At 38.4% G+C, this 22379-nt stretch overlaps 1 protein-coding gene across 1 annotated transcript in view; it reads right to left on the minus strand.

Moving 5' to 3' along the window:
• The window catches only part of ESRRB (estrogen related receptor beta), a 64598-nt gene that overhangs the window by 10140 nt on the left and 32079 nt on the right, over positions 1-22379 (minus strand). Inside the window, exons 3-5 of the mRNA XM_012547859.2 lie at positions 20195-20305; positions 18590-18751; positions 99-368 (exon numbers count right to left, since the gene is read on the minus strand). Coding sequence (XP_012403313.1) covers positions 99-368; positions 18590-18751; positions 20195-20305 — 543 coding nt within the window. The remainder of the gene's footprint in view (positions 1-98; positions 369-18589; positions 18752-20194; positions 20306-22379) is intronic.

Genomic DNA, 22379 nt, shown 5'->3' on the forward strand with positions numbered 1-22379 from the left:
TGTTCTGAACTCTAAGTTGATGCTATTGCTCATCACCTCCACTTTCCCCTGCCCAAGGGTCTCCCTGGTACAAATGCAAATGCAGCCTAGACCATTACCTGAGTTGGCAAGGGCGAGGGCCTTGAGGGTCACAAATTCTTCTTTCTCTACCTTGAGTTTCTTGTACCTGCGCACCAACTGCAGGATGGCCAAGTAGAGTTCTAGCAGTCCTGTGAGGCGGGAGTGCTCCTCGTCCATGATGTAGTCCTCAGCATATACCAATTTGTCATCATAAGGTAAGGAGCGGTATACAATGCCCAGGATGAGGATCTCCATCCAGGCACTCTGCAGCAGGCTCATCTGGTCTCCCAGGGAGAGGTTTGAGAACCCTGGTTTAGAAGAACAAGAAAGCCAAAACACAAAATCCTCGTCAAATTAAGGTAAGGGAGAGAAGCATCTGCCCAGTGGTCTCTAAGGTAGCTAATGCTTTTCCAGGAAGGTAAGGGGGAGGGTGGCACCAGCCAACCACCAAACAGCTGACTATGGTGTAAAAAGTAGTAGTAATGGATACGGTGCAAAATCAGAAGCAATGAATAGGCAGAAATGGCAAAGACAAATTAGACTTGATTAGGGGGGAAATGTTCTAACAATTAGAGCTATCCAAAAGTGGAATGGGCTGACTTGGGAGAAAGGTCTTTTTTCATTGATTATGTTGTAGAAAAGATTTTTGTTCAGGTACAGGATGGGCTAGAGGGTCATTGAAGCCCAGTTCTACCTCCAAAATTCTGTATGAATCTGTATGAGTAAGGAAACCTGAGTTTAAATGTCAGCTCTGCCAACTAGTGGCTGTTGGTCATTTTGCCTCTTCAGTTTCTCTATCTGTAAAATAGGGATGATAAGGAATAAGAGGCAGCATGATATAGTAACAAATACACTGAATTTGTAGTGAGAGAGCCTAGGGGTTTGAATTCTTTCTTTGCACATATTAATCCCAGGGAAATTATAACCTTGTTAGACCTCCACTTTTTATATGATAAATGAAGAGGTTCGACTACATGATTAAGCTCTTCTAGCTCAAAACCTTTAAGTCTAAGACCCATCTCTACCTTACTCTGGATTTGAACTTAGAAAGATAAATCTTCCCCACTCCAAACCTAATATTTTATCTACTATACCACCCAGCTGCTCTGTACTTAGAATATCCCCTCTTATAGGTCTCTTTGAATCCCTAGCTTAGGCTCCTTTGAATATTAGCCTTGACAAGATAAAATTAGGAAGAGAAAGTATGGAGCCAAAACATTTCATAAAACATCGGCCAAAACCAAATATGATGGATATTGGTATTCTTTGATAATCTATGGATTGTCTTGCATAATCCACACTGGTGCTTTCTCCTGTTAACTCCTCTCTCTCCCCTACCCCATAATTTAATAATAATAGTAGCCAGCATTTTTATCGTGCTTTACAAATATTTTATATCACTTTACAAATGCTATATTTTTTGATCCTCACAAAAACCCTGAGAGATAGATGCTATTTTGATCTTCATTTTACAGATATAGAAACTGGACGGGTTGAACTGCTTGTCCAGAGTCATATAAGTATCTCAGATCTTGTCCACCCAAGGTCAGTGGTCCATCTATTGTACCACTCAAGAGCCCCAAAGTACTGTCCACAGCAAATGCCAATTAGATACAAACAGACCTCATGTGTCCTTTAGTTGCTCCTACAGAAGTTAAATTTTGGACTTCACAGGGGTATTTGCAGACCTTTTCTTTTCAAGTATCTCTGGCTCTTCCCCTTATCTATTTTTATCCTATACCTTCCCATGCCCTCTACCCTAGCCTGCCAATAGCCCTCTTCTATAAATGGATTTTTTTCTATAAATGTACTTTTCTTTTTCCACTTTCCTTCTCAAAAGGGAGAATGATAGTGCTTGAAAGGATCTTAGAAGCCATTTAGTCCAACCACTTTTACTTGAAAGATGAAGAAACTGAGGCCCTTAGAAATTAACCAACTTGACAAAGCAATCATTTTGGATCATACAGGAATCAATCCTAGTTCTTTCAACTTTGCCATAGCTCTTTCCACCATACCACTCTGCTTCCTAACATTCCTTTGCTCAACTTTATTCAGAGCTCCTTGTAGCAGAGACCCATACTCAGGAAATGAATTATATAGACTCCCCACCATCCTCCTTGTGTGAGCATTTTTGTGCCCACAGCTGGGTCTGCAGAGTCGACATCTTCAATGATCATTTGATGTTCCTTGTTATCAAGTCAACAATTAACAAAAGAGCTGGTGATTGCTATATTGACTGGCCATGCATTGAGTTTTGATATATGTGTTATCTCAGCCAAAGATGCAGTAGCAAAGAGAGGGGCAGGTGATGATGTATTTTATCACAATGCTGTTAGTGTGAGAGGATGTGTGCGTGCTATAGTTGCCAGGGGAGGTGGGAGACGATAATGGAGAATCCAGGGATGGACATCCAATTTTCCTTATCAGGCCACTGAAGAGGAGAAAGGCCTCAGGCTACATTAATTAACAGATACCAATCAGCAGGCACATGAGTGTGTGTATTGGAATATGTTGGATTGGGGATAGGGGTGGGGGGGGCAGGGTTAGAAGGCAGACAGGCGGAAGGAAGAGAAAAAAGGAGAAGGAGGCACAAGGGAGAGGAATCAATAGACCATTGAGTTGAGGAAGTGGTAAAAGGAGGGAGAAAGAATATGGTCAGAGTAAAATAGGGGCCAACACCTTTGGAAGTAGAAGAAAATGCCAAGCAAAGTCTTATTGGTGTAATCAGGAAAATAAACCAGAAAGATTTTAGATAGCATGAATTCTGTCTAATGGCCATTGACTTCCCAGTTGAGAGGGCATTCCTGTGGAACTTGACCCCATATTAAGGACAGGACCTTGGAAATAATACAGTTCAAAATAAACTTAAACAAGTACATGGACTAAGTTTTAAGGTCACTGGCTTCTGCAAACTGTGCAGTGTGTGTGTGTGTGTGTGTGTGTGTGTGTGTGTGTAGTGTGAAGTAAGGGTTGTCCTGCTTTTAGGGAAATAGGTAATTCTATAGAAATTTATATTGCATTGCAATTATGTGCCTACCAGGTATAGTAAAAAGTATGAAGAGAATCAAATTAGCCTGAGTATTACTATTATTAATAGGTGGATTAGGTATCTGATTTCTCTTTCTCCCAGGTTATTTTTGAAAGTGGCCAACCTCTTTCCACATCCTTCCAAACCAAATTCTATGCCCATATGCATATCCATTGAAGTGGCTTTTGGATGCAATGGTGACCTCCCCTCTCCTCTCTGTGCTCCTTGAAAGAAATGATCCACGCAAAAAGGGAGAGCCAGTGAAAAAGGATAATATGAAGTGGAAGAGAGAAATCTTCACCAATGTCAAAAGTGAGAACAGGACATAGAAATGCAGGAGAAAAAGAAGAAATTATCTGAATCATTGGAATGATTGATAAGATCCCTAAGTGGGGTGGAGCTCAGCATAAAAAAGTAGATTTGTATCTTTTGAATAAGAAAAGGCATTTTATGCACCATAGAATTATAACAGGAATTTATAGGTGTCAGCAAGCACAAGAAAATCAGATAGTGGTGCGAGGAAGAAAATATGTGCCATGTTGGCTAGGGAATATTAGACCTCTTGGTCTTCTAGACCCTCTAGAGAGAGGGTCCTCTCATGTAACCCATACTGGACCTGGAATCCTTTTTACAACATCTCAAAAAATGGTTGTCTAGTCGGCTCTAAAGCAGCTAGTGGTGCCATGGACAGAGTGCTAGGTCTGGAGTCCAGAAGACTCATCTTCCTGCATTCAAATCCAGCTTCAGACAATTACTAGCTGAGTGACTCTGAGCAAGTCACTTAATTCTGTTTGCCTCAGTTTCCTCATGTCTAAAATGAGCTAAAAAAGTAAATGGCCAACTATTACAGTAATTTGCCAAGAAAACCTCAACTGCAATCACAAAGAATCATATGACTGAAAAAAGAACTGAACAAGAAGCCTCCTCTTTTCAAGGTACCTTATTATACTTTTTGGACAATTCAAATCATTAGTAAATTTTTCTTTGCATCAGTGTAAATATGCCTTGATATAATATCCACCCATTGCTCCTAGTTTTAACCTACAGGACTAAGTAATTCTACTTAGTGTCTCAGAGAAAGATGTGGTCCTTCTCCTTGCTAAAGCCAACATTTCTACTTGTGCTTGATCCTAGCTATTTCTATCATCTCTGGAAGATTAACCCTTCAAATGGGTGTCAAAGAGAGGTGTCCCTTCTCTTTCTTCACTACTTTAAATTAAAAACAAAGATTTTAGAATAGAAAAGAGAATTTGGGAACATACTACTAAAGAGTAGTATGGCTCTGCAGATCAGATCAGGTCAAGATAGTTTTGCTGATCTCTTGGTCAGTTGTTGACAACTATGGAGAATACTTTTTACTGGAGATTTGCGAAAATGGGCAAAAGAGGGGAATTCAGAAAAATTTCCAGATATAATTGCTAAGTTATACATTACAATCAACATCTCTTATAGCATGAACAGCAGTAGAATTGACCATTAAAGGAAAAAAAACAACTGGGAAGATTAACAAAGATATTCTAATGTTGAGAGCTTGGATAATGACGTGTACTTTAGTAGCAGCTCTTTGCTATTGAAACAACTAGCAACAAAAGTGATAGAAATATTATTGTACTTTTTAAAATGATGATGAAATAGATGATTTCAAAAACACATGGATGTATTTAATTGAACTGATGTTGAATGAAGTGAGCAGAGCCAGAGTGATTTATAGTATAAAAGCAATATCAGGAAAATGAACAATTTTGAGTACTTTTATAAACTGATGAAGATTGAAATGAGCAGAACCAGGAAAATAAGTTATAAGATAATAATAGTGTTAAAACACACTGTAAAATGAAAGCTGTAAGAACTAAGAACTAAGAACAAGACAATAACCATTCACGATTCCAAATGATCAATGATAAAACTATCTATTATAGAAAGGCAATGGATTTTGAGTGCAGAATGATACAAGTGTTTGTATATACATATTTAATATGCACACAAATATATTTTATTTGTATATGACTATTCAAATAAATATTATATACACATATATAAAACACACACATATGCAGATACCATTGTTGCTATTGTTGTTTTTCAGTCATATCAGACTCTTCATGATCCTATGAATCATCGTGCCCCAATGCCCTTCATGTGATTTTCTTGGCAAATGATATGGGAATGGTTTTCCACTTCCTTCTCCAATAGAGTAAGGCAAACAGAGGCTAAGTGATTTGTCCAGAGTCATATAGTTAGCAAATATCTGAAGCCAGATTTTAGCTCATCTTCTTGACTCCAGACCCAATGCTCTGTCTTTGAGTCCCCTGGCTGCTTCCATTATAAATGCATACATATAAATACAGCAATTGAGGGAATTTGTTTTGCTTGAATATTCATATTTGTTACAATTTTTTTCTTTCTTTTTTTAATTGGGGTAGAAAGTGGGAAAGAGAGGAAATAAATTTCTGTTAATATTTTTTTTAAAGCGAGAAGGGCAGTACTATAGACATAAAATTTGCTTATATTTTCATTTGGGATCACTGAAATATTATTTTATCTGCTTTATTTTGTTAAAAAAAAAAAAAGGGACTTCTAAAAAAGAGAGTAATCTGTAAATGTCTGTAACATCAAAATAAAACATCAATAAAACTTAAAAAAAAAAAAATCCTCTAGCCAGCAGTTGTAATTGCTGAGTTACTCTTTTTGATGTTTAAGGAATCAAAACAAATAAGGTGTCACTGGGATGGAGATGGGGAAATGAGACCTTTACTTTTTAAGAGGAAAAAGATAGAATCCAGAGATTATATCTAGAGAGCTAGACATAAACCTCCTGCAAAATTCTCAGAAAAATGAACAGGGGCAAGATTTGTCAGACCTTCAAAAAGGAAGCAATGGTCACCATGAACATGGAGGGGTTCACTAGGAACAAGTCAAATCATACAAAATTCATTTCCACTTTTGACAGGTTTTCTAGATCAAGGAAATATTGTTCATCCTTCATTTCTGAAAAGGACCAACCAAATCATGAGTTTTGACTTGTAATGAATTAAAGTGAGACAGAACTGTGCAAAGTCATCAGCCTCACTGTCAACTCCAGAGTCACCAGAGTCCAATGGCAAGACAAGAGTCAAGACCAAATCAGGGATGTACCATAGACTTGGTGTATCTGAATTTGAGCAATGCATTTGATGACTTCTCATAAAATTCTGGTGGACTTGAGTGGCTTTAGAGCTGATCAACCCAAGAGAGATCTGATTTCCAACAACATTGGCCATGTTCTATTGAATATTTTATCAATGACTTAGATAAAGCCCTGGATACTTATTAAATTTGCAGATGACACATAGATTGGAGGGCCAGCTGACATCCTGGATGACACATTCAGAATTCAGAAAAGATCATGATTCACTAGAATTATGGCTATGCCTGGTAAGGTGAAATTTAATAGGGAAAAATGTAAAGTTATACATTGGCTTTTTAATATCAACAACACAATTGCAAGATGAGAGAGATATGATTAGATAGTAGTGCATGTGGGGAAAAAAAGAATTGGGGATTTAATGGACAATAAAACTCAAAGCCTTCACTTAGGTTGCTTGGAATAAAGAACCATGGTAGAAAGAGAGAGGGAAATTCTCCTTGATTAAGTTCATTTCTAGCCACTAAATTTTAGGAGGGATATACTTGAAGGATTCTTTAGTTTCTCAACCTCAATAAGTTGGGCCTTTACCTTTGCTTTCCTTCCAAATCTATTCTACTTCTTGGCGTAGTGGATGGATTGAATTCAAGAATATCTGGAGTTGAATTCTGCCTTAGATCACTGGATGACCCTGGGTAAGTCACTTAACCTCTTAAATTAGCTTCTTCCTTTTCACAGGATTGTTGTAAGTTAAGTGTTTTGTGAACTTCAAAGCTCTATATAAATTCTAGTTATGATTACTTCACTATTCTAGTTTTAGTTATGATTCTAGTTATGATTATTTCACTATTCTCACTGATGGCATTGCTATTTACTAAGGTAACCATATTCAAATGGTTTGTTATCTTTAGCTCTTCCTTTTCTTTACTTATGTCAAATTTTAACATATCTCATCAATTCTGGCACAGCTAGGTGGCACAAATAGCTATTTGTCTATAGCTATTATAAAAGCCCAAGAGGCAATGGAGTGAAGGAGGATGACATGGATATTTTGTTGTTCAGTTGCATCCAACTCTTTGTGATCCTTTTTGGAGGTTTTCTTGGCAAAAATACTAGAAAGGTGTACCCTTTCCTTCTCCATTTCATTTAACAATTGAAGAAACTGGAGCAAACAGGTGTAGTGACTTGCCAAGGGTCACATAGCTTAAAAGTGTCTGGATTTGAACTCGGGAAGATGACTATATAAATTATTACAGAACAAATCTCAGGCCATCAGCAGTCGATTTGACCTGTCTTGTCACTGTATTCTGATGACTGGAAGAGAGAGTAAAGCTACTTTCTTTGCACAAGTTTTATCTCAGTTAAGTCCAATTCACTTATAAACCAAGACATAACCCTCCTGATGTTGCCAGTAATCTTCAAGAACGAAGAATAAACAACAATAACAAGTCTCACTGTGTCTTATTTTCCATCTAATTTATCCATCGACCACTGCTAGAGCAATTTATACTCACCTTACTCCTTTGCTTAAAATCCCTCAATAGTTTCTTATTGCATATTGAGTAATGCTCAGATTCATTTGTTTGGAGGCTGATTCCACAAAGTGCCATAATTTTGCCTTTCTAACTTGTTTCTCTCCCCTTACTCCATGTTTCAATTAAGCTGGATGACCTACTACCTGCCATATATGCCTATTATTTTCCTTTTTATATACTTTCACTCATGCTATTCTTTATTTCAAAAATGTCCTTTCATGTCTTCTCATTGCTAAATCCATCCCTCAGGGCCAAACTTTTCTTGGAATGCCCTTTCTCTCTTGAGATTTATGCAACTCTGAAGTCCTTACAATAAAACAACATTATCAGTGTTTATGTATTATATACCATAAGAGTAGGATCTAAATCTAGTATCCTACCCAATACCTAGCTCAGTGTTTGTCACACACATACTATTCCATGTTTACTGAATTGAAGTCACTAGCTGGAATGTATGCATAAAAGGATGACCAGGATGATGAGGTTATTCAAAGCCATGTTCTGTGAGCAAGATGAGCTGGAGGAATCAAAGATGTGTCGGAGGAAAGAAAACTTTGAAGAGGATACATTTGAAAAGATTATTGTCTTCAAATATTTGAAAGGTCCACATGGGAGTTATAGAGATATTACTTGTGCTAATTACAAATTAGATACCTGTGATAGCTAAATACTTTATAATTCTTAAATGCTGTATGTAAGATTATTGTTATTACTATCATCAGGAGGTACATAGTGAGCTCACCTATTACTGGAGATATTCAAAGGTTAGATGATTTTGGTTTAGAGATTCTGTTTAATGGATTCATGCTTCAGGTAGAAGTTCAACAAGTGATTTTTTTAAGGTTCCTTTGAGCTCTGAGATTAAACAAATCTACTAAGTTCTCAATAATAATAATAATGGGGCAGCTAGGTGGTGCAGAGGATAGGGCATCAGCCCTGAAGTCAGGAGGACCCGAGTTCAAATATGACTTCAGATGCTTAATATTTCCTAGCTGTGTTATCCTAAGCAAGTTACTTAAGCCCAATTGTCTCAGCAAAATAATAATTCCTTAATAATAAAAATGGTAATTATGACTTTTATTTGTATAATGTTTTATGTGATAATAATACTAGACATTAATAAAAGTCAATAAGAATTATTAAGTGCCTACTATGTGCCAGGCAATCAGCAAGTATTTATTAAGTACCTACTATACGTCAGGCAATGTGTCAAGCATGGAGGATACAATAAAAAAACAAAAGTGTCTTAAGATATTCATATTTTAAAAATTAATAATATTTTAAAAATTCATTTAATGTTTCAGAGGATAATAGCAATCAACATTAATTAATCAATAAGCATTTATTAAGTACCTACTTTGTGCCTAAGTACTTACCATAGTTTTGGTGACACAAATTTCAATATAGAACTTAGATTTCCAAAGTGCCTTGCATATTCAGGTGGGTGCTATTATTATCTCCATTTTACAGATTGGAGTCATCAGTATTAAAAGGACTTTTTTAGGTTAACTCAGCTTAGTGTTTATAAATTGCTTTCACATGCATTATTTCATTGATGTTTAAAGCAAAACTGAGATAGGTAGGCAGGTAGTATTATTCACATTATGACTTTTATCTAGGCTTAAATTCTATGTAGTTAGTAGTATAGGAGGTAGAGATCTGGACTGGGAGATAGAATGAACCTAAATTCAAATTCTACCTCAGATATTTCCTACCTGTGTTGTGCCACAGCTCTCCTGACCCAGTTTCCCTAATTGTCCTATTTAGTTAACTCTGCCTCAGGCTATAACCATTCCCTCTTAATGTTTGATAGGATAAAGGTCTTACATCTTAGACCTTAGGCTATGCTCATTCCCTCTTAATGTTTGATGGGATAAAGGTCTTTATCCATTTTAGACAACATTAAAATATCAGGAGCCTCTCTGGTACCTCCTTCCATTATGTCATCCTCATCCTAGGTTCCTTCCTTCATTAGATCAGTGCCATCCAGGTACCTCCCCCATTATGTCATTGTTCTTGTCACAGAGGTCCTCAAACTTTTAAAATAGGGGGACAGTTCACTGTCCCTCAGAGGGCCGGACTATAGTAAAAACAAAAATTTTGTTTTGTGGACCTTTAAATAAAGAAACTTCATAGCTCTGGGTGAGGGTGATAATCGTCCTCAGCTGCCACATCTGGCCCACGGGCCGTAATTTGAGGATCCCTGTATCCGATATTCGCGGCTGGTTTCTTTGAGACGATAGTCTCATTCAGTCTTGGGACCAAAACATGGATCCATTTGGTCCTAGTAAATCTCTCCATTTAATAAACTATTCAATTGTTCTCTAATCTCTATCTTGCTCAGTTTCTCCAGTATTATACCTGTGTGATCTTGGGAAAGTCAATCTCTCAGCTTCAGTTTCCTTATCTGTAAAAATAGGCTAGATGATAATAATAGCACTTATTTCTAATATGGGCACTATAATAATATTCTGCATGCAGACCAAATCAGGTTTAAATATAACTGGGAAGTATTTAACAAAATAAATAAAAATACACTACAACACAGATAATGTTAACTTGTAGTTTTCTAAGTTAATATTGAACCGCCTGGGATCCTTTTTAATTGATTTTGACACTACTGCTTTATGTAAAGCTTATAATGCTACGTAAATATAAATTAGTATTATTTAATTTCCTTCCCTATAAAATTAGGATCCTTCAACTCAAGGTCCTACGGGAACATTTAGGTCATTTTTGGTTCTAAAATTTTTGATCATACTTTTTCCTTTTTTTTCTTGGGGAAAATCAGGCTTAAGTGACTTGCTCAGGTTCACACAGCTAGTATTTGAGGTAGAATTTGAGTTCAGATGTTCCTGATTCAAGGCTGGGATTAAGTGATTTGGCCCAGGGTCCCTTGCTAATAGGTCTCTGAAGCCACATTTGAATATTTATTGAATTCAGTCAGACCTGCTGACTCCAAGTTAGGTGCTCTATCCACTGTACCTCTTAGCTGCCCTTTTGGTCTTACTTCCAACCACAATAAGGTTTCTCCCAATAAAAGCTTGATGAATTTAAAGGTCTGAATTACACTCATGGCTGGTCACTTTCCCTAATAGAGTTTCAGAATTCCTCTAGTTGGAGAGCAGACCCCCCCCCCCACCCCCCCTCCAATGAAGTATATCTACTTTCTCCTAGGACAGGAGTTCATCACTTTTGCCAGTCTTTCCCCCTTTGGGATGGAATGGGCTCTTGAATCCCAGGCCCACTCAGGGAGTCCTCTAGTCTAGGAGATAGGTAGAAAGCTTCCCTCACTGCTCTTCCTTTTCAGATCCATACAGGTCTCCGGAAAGTTGCTTTATCGGCACTGTCTAAAGAAGTGACATTCAAGCTCTTTTTCTCCCTCTCCAAGTGCTTTGGCGGTATGAGCTCCCAGAATTTAAAAAAAAAAAAAAAAACATAATTTGTGGCAAGTAGAGTTCATAATCTGTTAATTTATTATCGTTTCTGTCGTCCTGGAGGGCCATTAGCAGAGGTAATAAAGGGAGATGTAATTATAGGATCTGAGGCCACTCCAGACACAGCTGCTGTCACTCGGCTCCCCATATTTCATCATCTGCTGGTGCTCTTGTCTTCCTGGGGAGAAAGAGACAGTGGCTACCCTGGGAGGAGAACCATCTCCCAGAGCCTCCCTTGTCAGGAAGGAGGCCCTCCAGGTGGTCCCTCCCAAACCGCATGCAAATAGCAGGAGTGATAGATGCAGGGGTGGTAGGGAGGTGGGGCGGCACAGAGAGTGACGAGAGAGAAGGAGAGACCTCCCTGCAAAGGGAAGGCCTCCAAGCTACTTGGGGAGGATATTGAGCTAATAATGTTTGTTGAATGCAATTAATCAAGTAATTCCCATTCTTGGTAGTAAGTGTGGGATCTCCATTTAATCTTCCCGCCCCACCTGAAAAGAAAGTCCTTTAAAGATTCAGATTTTTTTGCCTGGGAGGGTGGGAAGTAAAATACAATGCAAAATCACATGTTTAGGGGCAGACCTGGCCCTTAATTAAGTGGTAATGATACTGTTAATTCATGGAGGGCCTGTCTCTAAGGGGCTATCCCTTTTGCACAGGCAGGATTTCGTTCAGTACTAATGTCTGGTTTATTTCTTGGTGTCAGACTTTGCAATTTATACTTGTGAATGGGGTCCTGTGTCCTTAGAAATTGGGGAGCAGGAGGGGAATGATAACTGAGAATTTGTTCCCCCTTTCACTTCAGACATGGTGTCTTCATTGTCCCTTGAACCCACCTTTGTTCACTGTGTTTTCTACTTGGACCCTTTTCCCCTCTCTCCTTTGTTGGTCAATATTTTATCTATCAGTGAAAATTGAGTTTCTCTCCTTACTCTTTCCATGAAATCCTCATGATTTAACCTAGCTCATAGAGCCCTTTCACTCTCTGCACCTCTCTAATATTTCTTGTCTGCATATCACTCAATTGGCAATAAATCACATCTTGCCTCATTAGCTATCTTTTCATGTGTGTATATGTGTGGGTATGTGTGTGTGTTGGGGAGGAGGTGGTTGTTTCCAAACTAGACCCTCAAGAGCTGCTTGGGTGCCATGTATGACTTTCTTCCCCTTCCCTCGACTGCAACTAACACAGAACCTTGCACATGTTCAGAGTTTAATGAATATTTATTGATGGATTAGGTAATGGGTCCCAGGCCCCTCCTGCCTGGTCTGTCCCTAAACAACCTAAGGAATTCTGTTCTCTATCTCTCTAGGAAAAAAATCTTTCAACCTGAGGAATCCCAGCATGTACTACAGGGGTATAAGAAGCTTGCTAAGTTGGGAGTGTGAATATTTGTTAAACAATTATATTATTCTATTGAAATGTATTATTTTATTTTTATATGTTTTTTTTACAATATATTTTTATGTAGTTTTATGAAATCAAGATTTTGCAATTTATCTTTTCTGAACTTTACAGACTGAGTGGAGACTCAATAGTCATATACATGCATCACATTTCTCAACAAAAATACAGCCCTAATGTGTTTGTGTGGCAAACTCAAATTAATTTGCTTTTAAAGTCAATAAATGGGTATGAGAAGGTTACTGAAAATCTCAAAGAGTAGATTGAAAAAGGTTGGTAATTCATGGTCAGAGAAGGAGGACAAATAAAACAAGGCTGTCTGTGGGCCCACCCCTACACAGAGCACTCTGTCTTGCTTCTCCTCAGAGATTGATGGACAGTCATATTCAGCTGGGTTTTGTCATTGATTCCAACTGTGTTAAGTCAGTTCATTCAGAAACATTTGGTGTAAGCTTGTCTTCAGAGGGAATTGAAGAAAAGTACCACTCTCTTATCTTTTCAAAGATGGAACATCATAGATGTGGAGAGTCACCTACTGAGTTAAAGCTTAAAATTTCATTGAGATTTTTTGGGACACTGAATACTCTCTGATATGGTTGATGCATTGATTGGTTTTGCTGAATTGCTTTTTTTTCTCTTCTTTCTTTTAAAAAACTCAGTTAAAGGAATGATTGCCCAGGTAGGGAAGGGTAGGACATATTCATAAAGGAATAAATGAAATTAAAATGAATGAAATTAAAAGATGAAATAATGAAGTAATAAATAAAATGATAAAAGCACTTATTAGGTGTTTATTCTGTGCCAAGCACTGTGCTAAGAGCTGGATATACAAATAGAAAAACAAAAACAAAAAGCCAACCACAATTCTTCCCTCGAGTTAGGAGAGATAAAACAAATAAGAAAGTTCAATCATATGTGGAAGAAAAGTGAAGATAACCATTGAAATACAAACAAATGAACTTTTGGACTGAATCTGTGATTAACATTAAAACTTTCTGGTGAGAACTTTCTGCTCTCAAAGAGTTATCTGGCAACTGACAGGTTAAATAATTTACTCAGGATTAAACAGCCAATATGTGTGTCAGAGATGGGACTTGTTCCAGGTCTACCTGGGTTGGAGTCTGGTTCTCTAACCATTATGCTATAATCCTCTCAAAAATAAAAGATGAAAAAATTAAGCACATTGGACAGTGGTACTTACTATTAAGATAGGGTTTACCTATAGTAGTCTGAACTTAAGCTAATTAATTGTATCTATACCCTTTTAAATAATAACAGACATAAAAATACTTTAAAGTTTGCTAAGTATTTTATCTACATTATCTTATTTGGGGATTTAAACCTAATACTAGGTCCAATATCCTCTATGTCCATCTCAGACACTTACTAGTTTTGTGAACTTGGGCCTGTCTCAATTTTTTTGATTGGAAAATGGAGATAATAATAGTGTGTACTTCACAGGTTGTTATGTGGATCAAATGAAGTTATATTTGTAAAAGTGTTTAGGATAGTCCCTGGCATACAGTTAGTACTATATAAATGCTTATTCTCTTCCCTTTCTCATTTGCCCTTAAATTAAAACCCTGAGAACTCAGCACACAAACATATTTAGAACAGAAGCAAGTTAATATTGGGGGAAAATTTTTTTCTAATAGTTAGAATAACAACAATAATAATCAATTAATGGCAATAGTAACAGCTCACATTTATATAGCTCTTTAAGATTTATAATATATCTATTGTACCACTTAGTTTTCTCAAGTACAATATGATTCAGAGAAGGGGGAGAGGTCAGTCTTTCAATAGGACAGCAAAAAGAGCAGCTGGGTTCTGTTTTGTTTTACGTACTATCAGGAGGCAAAGTAATAGTGTATAGAGAGAGCTCTGGGTCTGAAGCCAGGTATCTGAATTTAAATCTGACCTCAGATACTTCCTGGCTATGTGGACAAGTCACTTAACTACCATTTGTCTCAGTTTCTTCATCTACAAAATGGAGATGATAATAGAACTTCCCAGAGCTGTTGCAGTGATCAAATGATTCAATAATTCTAAAGTACTTATAGGTACCTGGCATACAGAGTAACATTACATAAATACTAGCTATTATTATTGTTATCATTATTAATTTACTCCTCTGTAGCTTAGTCCTAGAAAACATGTGTTGAGTATTGAGAGTAACTTACCCTTACTTCACTATGAATAATTATTATAATAGCCCACCTTTGATATCATTTATAAGAGACAATGTGGTACAGTGATTAAAGAGCCAGATGTCAATTTAGGACAATCTGGATTCAAGTCCTGCCTCTGGATAGTTTCTGACTGTGTGACCCTGGGCAAGATATTTGATTTAATTCTCTAGGAAAGTTTTTAAGTCTGTCAGTTGCAGAAGCATGCAGTTGTGCATTGCACAGAAGGAGTTTCTTTACCTGGGAATTCCTATGGCATCACAGGTTCAGTCCCTAAACCATGGTTTCCAATGTGTTTTATGCCTAGATTATCACCTAATTTGATCCTCACATCAATCCAGTGAAAAGTTATGTGCAAATATTATGGTTTCCATTTCAGAAAAGTGACATGTAATAGGGCAGGACAGATCAAGACATTTCCCCAGAAGGCTCTTCAGCCATAGGCTATACAGGTTACTCTAAGAGATTCAGGTATTAGAGGAAAGCTCCTATTTTGAGTCAAAACAGTTTAAAACCATGTATCTCAGCCCCAGTTCAGTGATCCCAACCCAAAACCACATAGATGCTAAGTAGCCGAGAAAGGATTCAAACTTAAGTCCATAGCAGTAAATTAGTTTCAAGGAATCCACAGAAGGACAAGAAGAATCTGGGAAGACCATCCTTCTGAAGGAGACCACAGCAGCAGGAGGGTGGGCTGCAATGCAAAGAAGCTCAAGAAGAGAGAGAAAGGCGGTGACAGTCGTGACACCACGGGGCACTCAGCAGTTGTCAATACACAGTCCTTTCACCCTTCCCCCATGCTGACCACCCATGAGCTTCAGATTTAATATGCAAACTGGGAAGATTGTATTGGATCTTTAGCTGGGTTAGTGGAGCAATCCAGGCTGAGGTATCTTTAGCAGCAGCCTAACCCCACCATTGGTGCTGAACCAGCAACAGGCAGCTTCGAAATACACTGAGTATATAATCCTCGCTGGACTGACCTCCTTAGGAGAGGGTATACCCGCATTAACTGCCTGCAAACACATGCATGCTGCAGTGGAATAAACATGCATGGCTTTCTATACTAAAAGGCTTGGGGAAAGGAGGAAAGGAGAAGTGAGTCTGTAAGGTTTAGAAAGCTTTTCTGAAGTTGGCCATGTCAGCTCCCCAAATCCAAAGAATCGAGGAGATTCGCAATATGAAATCCCAAACAATCAGTCTACTGGGCTAAATAATAATCATTTCTACTTTTATCTTTTTTTATCCTTTCTAAATGCCAAAGTTTGGGTCTCACCTTCTCCCCACTAACTAGCTCCCATGGTTCAAGCATGACAGAAGGAAGATATTGTAATAAGAGTGTTAGATCTTCCTACAAACTATGTGACGTTTTTAAAATTAACAATTTAGGTTATTGGTCTAATTTGTAAGATTTTTGTGACAAGAGGTGAATTTTTTTTTCTTGCAGATGATAAGGCCTATCATGCAGATTCTAGAAAGATAAAGCATAGCCTAGTAGATTAAGCTTGAATGTGGAATCAGGAAGGTCTGTGTTTGAATGCAACCCAGGTTATATACTAACTGTGTAAGTCACTTAACCTCTTTGAAACTCAGTTTCCTCGTCTGTGAAATGGGAATTAAAATAATACCTACCTCAAGGAGACTGTTATGAGGATAAGAAAGGATAATAAATAAGAAGTGTTTCACAAAATTTAGCATAGCATAGAAACATCAGCTAATAATAGGTCAGAGTTTATCTGACACTCCCCCCCCCCTTTTATTTAATTCTCACCAAGTCTGAGGTATGCAAGTGGGTATACAGTGATCTCCAATTTTGATAAACATGCTTTTAAAATAAAAGCCTTTGACATCATGTTTTTATCAGGGCCATGACTAAAGTTACTGAAGTTTTTAAACACAGAGGCTGTATGAAGGTCAGCATGGAGGAATATGCATATGGCTAGAGATATATCAAATCAAGTCACACTGGCTGCTTCTGGCAGAGATGACTGAAGGGGGCTGGGCTCTTTGCATATAGGCTACATGGTTTCCCTGCAATGTTAAAACCAGAAACTCCCAGAAAGTCACAGAGCCCCAGTAAAGTAAGAAGACCAACCCCTGCCCAATCCTGGTTGATTCAAGGCAGAAAATACTCAAGTTCAGAATGGGAATCCCACCCCAACACCACACCCTCCCTGCCCTCAGCCTATGTCCCTCACAATCCTATTCTTTTTGTTTGCTCTCCCCTTCAACCAAAACTTAGATAACAATAAATGGCCCACTTGAGGCAGGAGGGGATCCTGCCCCACCCCCCAGCACCTAATCCACCAACAAAATCAGAGAGCTCTGACTGTGACTTTTGAAGATAGGGTATACAGATCTCTAGAAATTAGGACAGTCAGAATAAGAAAACATACCTCTGCCCTTTCTTTCTTGACAGCAGAATGGCAAGGGAGCCTGTGACTCGCTAAATCTGTAGTTTTCCACTGCTCCCAGCTGGGAGAGAGTGGTTAGGAAATCCTATACTTTTGGCTCTCTGGGGTTAAGGGACCTGTTCTCTGAATGCTTTCTGCTGAATATAAGGTAATTAAAAACACCACCTAAGGTGGTGGTGATATCATTTCTCTGTGTATATCAACTGCTTCCGAGACTCATAGCACTTCTACTGCCTCTGCCACTAACTCTCACCTTGGGCAGGGAGGTCACCTCACCTTGATGAACCTCAGTTTCTTTCTTTGTACAATAGGAGTTTAATATTTCTATTACCTATGTCAGAGTTGTTGTAAAAAAAGTATTTTCTAAACTCTTCTATAAATATGAATTACCATTGTTAATATTTTGTTTTGTTTTGCACTGGATCTATGTTTTCATCTTTATAAGAGAACTCCTAATGTCCCAGTGTGGAAACTATTTCTAGAGATCTAGATTGACAACTCCTTGTGATTTCTACTCTTAGAAAATGTCTGGCTTCACTAAGAGTTTAAATGACTTACCTAATGTCATATAACTATTTTATGTCAGAGAAAGAACTTGAAACTGGGTCGCTCTGACTTTAAGATTGTTCCTCTTTATACCATTCAAGGGCCTCAGCTTTCTCATTTGTAAAATGAAGCTATTGGTTCTGATGGTCAACTAGATGGTATAGTGGTAGAGGTGCTAGGCTTGGAGTCAGAAATTTTCATCTTTCTGAGTTCAAATCTGGCCTCAGACTTATAATAACTGTGTGACCCTAAGCAAGTCACTGAACCATGTTTGCCTCAATTTCCTCATCTGTAAAATGAGCTGGAGAAGGAAATGGCAAGACACTCTAGTATATTTGCCAAGAAAACCCCAAATGGGGTCACAAAATGGGGAAATCTAACTGAAAATAACTGAACAACAAAGTTTCCCAAAGATCTAAACTAATGCTCCTATATTTCTGACTGTAACACTTTTATTATTGTTATTCATAAAAATTATTGTTATTGTTCATAAATATTGATCTATGATCAAAAAATATTTACTACTCACCTACTATGTAACATGTAGCAGGAATAAAAGAACAAACAATGAAACAATCTTTGCTTAGACGATATTTATGTTTAAATTTCTTTCGGCCAGCAAAATAAGAGGAAAAGACAAGGAAAAAGTCTTGTTTAAGATTGTCTTGCCCAAAGTTGCCCCCAGGCTATCTGTTTTAAACTTAAAAAGGCCTGAATTTGGATTTTCTCCTACACTCTCCCATGAATAGGAACAGGAGTACCAACCTTGATATCTGAGGTTTTTTATCAGCATTTCCTATATCTGGCCCAAGGAATTCTCTATCCACATTTATTCCATGGAAATGACTTACCTGGAATGTGCTTGGCCCAACCAATGATGACCACGAGCTCCCTGTCTGCCAGGTCACAGAGGGTGGTCAGGGCTTTGATGTCACTCTCGGGCATGGTAGGGTCAGGCATGGCATAGATCTTCTCCGGCTCAGCCACCAAGAGATGGGAGACTATCTTAGTCACTGCAAGGGCCAAAGAGGGAAATGTGAGCACCTGGGAAGAAAGACAAAGAGTGCCTGGGGCATGCAGGAAGCAGACAGAGTAGGAGGAGCCAGAGGGCTTCAGCCTGGACATTAGCAACACCTCAGCATCCACAGGAGTGCCATTTGTATGGACTCTGTGCTTTGGATTTCAGCATCTCTTGTGGGTGCCCTGATGGAGGGTTCTGATAGGGTTTAAGAGCCGGCATCAACTACTATTCACGGTAGATTCCTTTCTCTAAGACTCAATATAGACAGCATTAAATGTCAAGTGATGTTTTTAGTTGCATTGGTTAGAGAGACCTTTGTTCAGTCATTATTCAGTTATGTTAGACTCTTCATGACCCCATTTGAGGTTTTGTAGGCAAATATACTGCAATAATTTACCATTTTCTTTTCAAGTTCTTTTTACAGATGAGGAAACTGAGGCAAACATGGTAAAGTGACTTACCCAGGTTCACAAACTGATAAGTATCTGAAGCCCAAGTTAACTCAGGTCTTCTGACTCCAGGCTGGGTCCTCTCTCTAGCCAGACCCCTTATACTAGAAAGACCTTTGCTACTCGTTCTAGGGATAAAAAGTAGATGTAACATTCTAAGAAAGAGACCTGGGGCAAGACCTTCATGACTATAGACCATGACTTTGGTAGAGATGGTACATATAATCCTTTGCCTCTTCTCTAAATTCAATATTGTTGTTTATCCTTCATTGTTGAAGAGGATCCTGACTTCAGGAAGGAAATGTCTGGTCTTGCAAGTAAATTAGATTTAAGTGAGACAAAGCTATGTGAAGTCACCAGGTTTGCTTTCTCCTCCAGAACCATCTAGATCCAGTAATAGGATACAGATTAGGATGACTGGAAATGGCCCTAGAAGCAGTAGCCTTTTAAAGTTAAGGTCTTTCCCAAGTCTATTTATTTGAAGCAATATCCATTCAGTGATTAAGATTAGGCAAAAAATGAGGCAAGTATGAATTCATGAAGACTAACTTATAGAATAAGGGAGTATCTTATGGGTGCTAGGATCCAATGGTTGTGCTGCTACAGTCATGAATAAGTATATTAAATAAAATAAATTAAATTAAAATGCCTTAATATTATAAAGTTCTATATAAAAGTAAGGTTGCATTTCCTTGTTTGGCTTCTATCTCAATTCTCAAATGAAGTAAATTGAAGTAGCTGATCTTTAAATCCCATTCCAGTTCTAAAATAATTACAAATTTTCTTAAAATGAAGCATCCTTTGTAACTCTTCAAGCACTCTATAAGTGGGAGTCATCAATATTCAATCACTCCCCCACCCCCCCACCCCCATCCCAGGCAGTGTCTTGGAAAAGAACATCAGTTTCAGAGGAAGCCACAGGGTACAGGTCAGGGAAGCAGAATGGATGCTGGGACAGGGGGACACCACGTGTGGCTAGTACTTACAGGGTTTTTTAGCTGGAGGAGGAATCTGTAAGCTCAGGTAAGTGCTGCTTTCTGAGTCCAGCCTTCGCTTGTATTTCTGGCGACCTCCTCGAACTCTGTCAAGGCGAACCCCTGTCCAGGAAACAAGGGAAGTGGAGAGAAAAATCCTAGATGTTTACTGGCCACTAATCTCTGAACTGGGCTTCTGAATTTCAACGTCAAGCAATTCCTTTATGAGATCTATTTCAAGAGAAGTTGGGAGTGAGGTAGCAGTGGTAGGAGTCTAAAAAGTACTGGGAACAGATATTTATAGTGAACCTCTACTGGGTCTGTTCTCCATTCAAACACTAATTCAATATCAGTATCCCAAGAGTAAAATATCAGTATTCCAACACTTTAATCAACACCTTTCTGAGATCAATCTATAGCAGACATTAACCCTGTGGCTCCCTATTAGCTTCACAATTAATCAAATAATAAACATTTATGAACGAGCTACTGTGCCAGGCTCTATGCTAAGAGATGGAAATACAAAAAGAGGCAAAAAACAATTCTTGTCACCAAACAAGAGACAAGATACAAACATATATAAGCAAAGAAAACTGTACAGGATAAATAGGAAATAATTAACAGAGGGAAGGCACTAGAATTTAGAATGGTTAGGGCAGGCTTCCTGTAGAAGGGAAGACTTTAGTTGGGACTTAAAAGGAAGTCAGGAGGTCAGTAGTTAGGAGCAGAGAAGGGAGTGAATTCTGGGAATGGGAGAGAGCCAGAAAAAAAAAAAAAAAGTCGGGAATTGAGAGATGGAGAGCCAAATTCAGATAAAAAACTCCTATTTGGCATTTAAAGCTGTTCTTATGAAGAGGTAGGGGGTCCTGGCTCCACCCTATCTTTCCAATGGTCTTGCATTTTGTTCCACTCCATGAACTCTGTATTCCAGCCACATTGACCTACCTGCTTCTACTCACACACAGCACTCACTTTATTTCCCTATTCTGGCTGTGCTCCAGCTGGAATATTCTGCCTCCTTCCCTTTGCCGCTTCATTTTAAGATTCAGCTCACAGTCCACCTTCAAAAGTTCTTGTTTGGTGTTTCCAACCATTTAGTGCCTTCCCTTTGGAGAACTTTTCTTTGCATATGTGTTGTATGTACCCAGTTGTTTATTTCCTCTCTCTCCCATTAGAATCTCACCTCTTTGTGATAAAAAATAATTTTTACCTTTCTTTATATGATCCTTGGTTATGTAGTGCCTGATCCATAGAATGTGCTAAATAAATGCCTGCTAAGTATGATAGCTAGTACTTACACAGTAAATTAAGATTTGCCAACAGAGACAGAGACAGAGACAGACAGAGGCAGAGACAGAGAGAAGAGACAGAGACACCAAGACCGACACAGACAGAAACAGAGAAAAGAAACAGAGACAGACATAGACACAGAGACACACTGAAACTAATTTAATCCTCACAGCAACCCTATACAGTAGATGCTATTAATATTTTCATTTTAGTGATGAAGAAATTTCAATTAAAAGAACTGTGACTTGTCCAAGGTGATTTAAGTGACTTGAAGTTGGATTCAAATCCAGATCTTTCTGACTCCAAGTCTGGCTGTTATCCACAACATAAACAAGTTCTCTTCAGAGGGACTCTAAGCACTGAATGCAATTCCCCAGGGCAAAGGGAGAAATATAAAGTAAAAGGATGGTTTCACTTAGGTGTGCATAGATAATCTTCGCTAATGGTCCCCTCTAATTTAGAATGTTAAATTCCTTAGTGGGGAATGCCCCCTTCCCCTCTTCTTCCCCCGACCCCCTCCCCGCCCCACCTCCGTGGGAGAGGAAGAGAGCTGTTCCATTTCAATAGCTCCTTCTACAGGTAATAGGGTAAATTGTCGAAACTCTAGAGCTAACCGGGTCATTCCACATGCAAGGAAATCTAGATTTGGACACGGGGCAAATCCCTATTTCACAAAGGTCTCATCTAAAAGAACCTTTCTTGGCTTACAGGTGAACTAACAGCTTGGCGCCCAGCTTATGTGCCTTGGAAGGTGATGACTGCTGCTGACGTTGAAAGGAGCTGAACCAGGACTTTCCATAAGCTTAAGAGTTAGAGACCTAGTATTTAGACTGTGTAATCTCTACCTGTTAGCACACTGAAGGATTAAAGGACTATGAAAATCCTAACCAATTCTCTCCCTTCCCAG

Source organism: Sarcophilus harrisii, chromosome 2 (assembly GCF_902635505.1).
Source record: "Sarcophilus harrisii chromosome 2, mSarHar1.11, whole genome shotgun sequence".
Classification (NCBI taxonomy): Eukaryota; Metazoa; Chordata; class Mammalia; order Dasyuromorphia; family Dasyuridae; genus Sarcophilus; species Sarcophilus harrisii.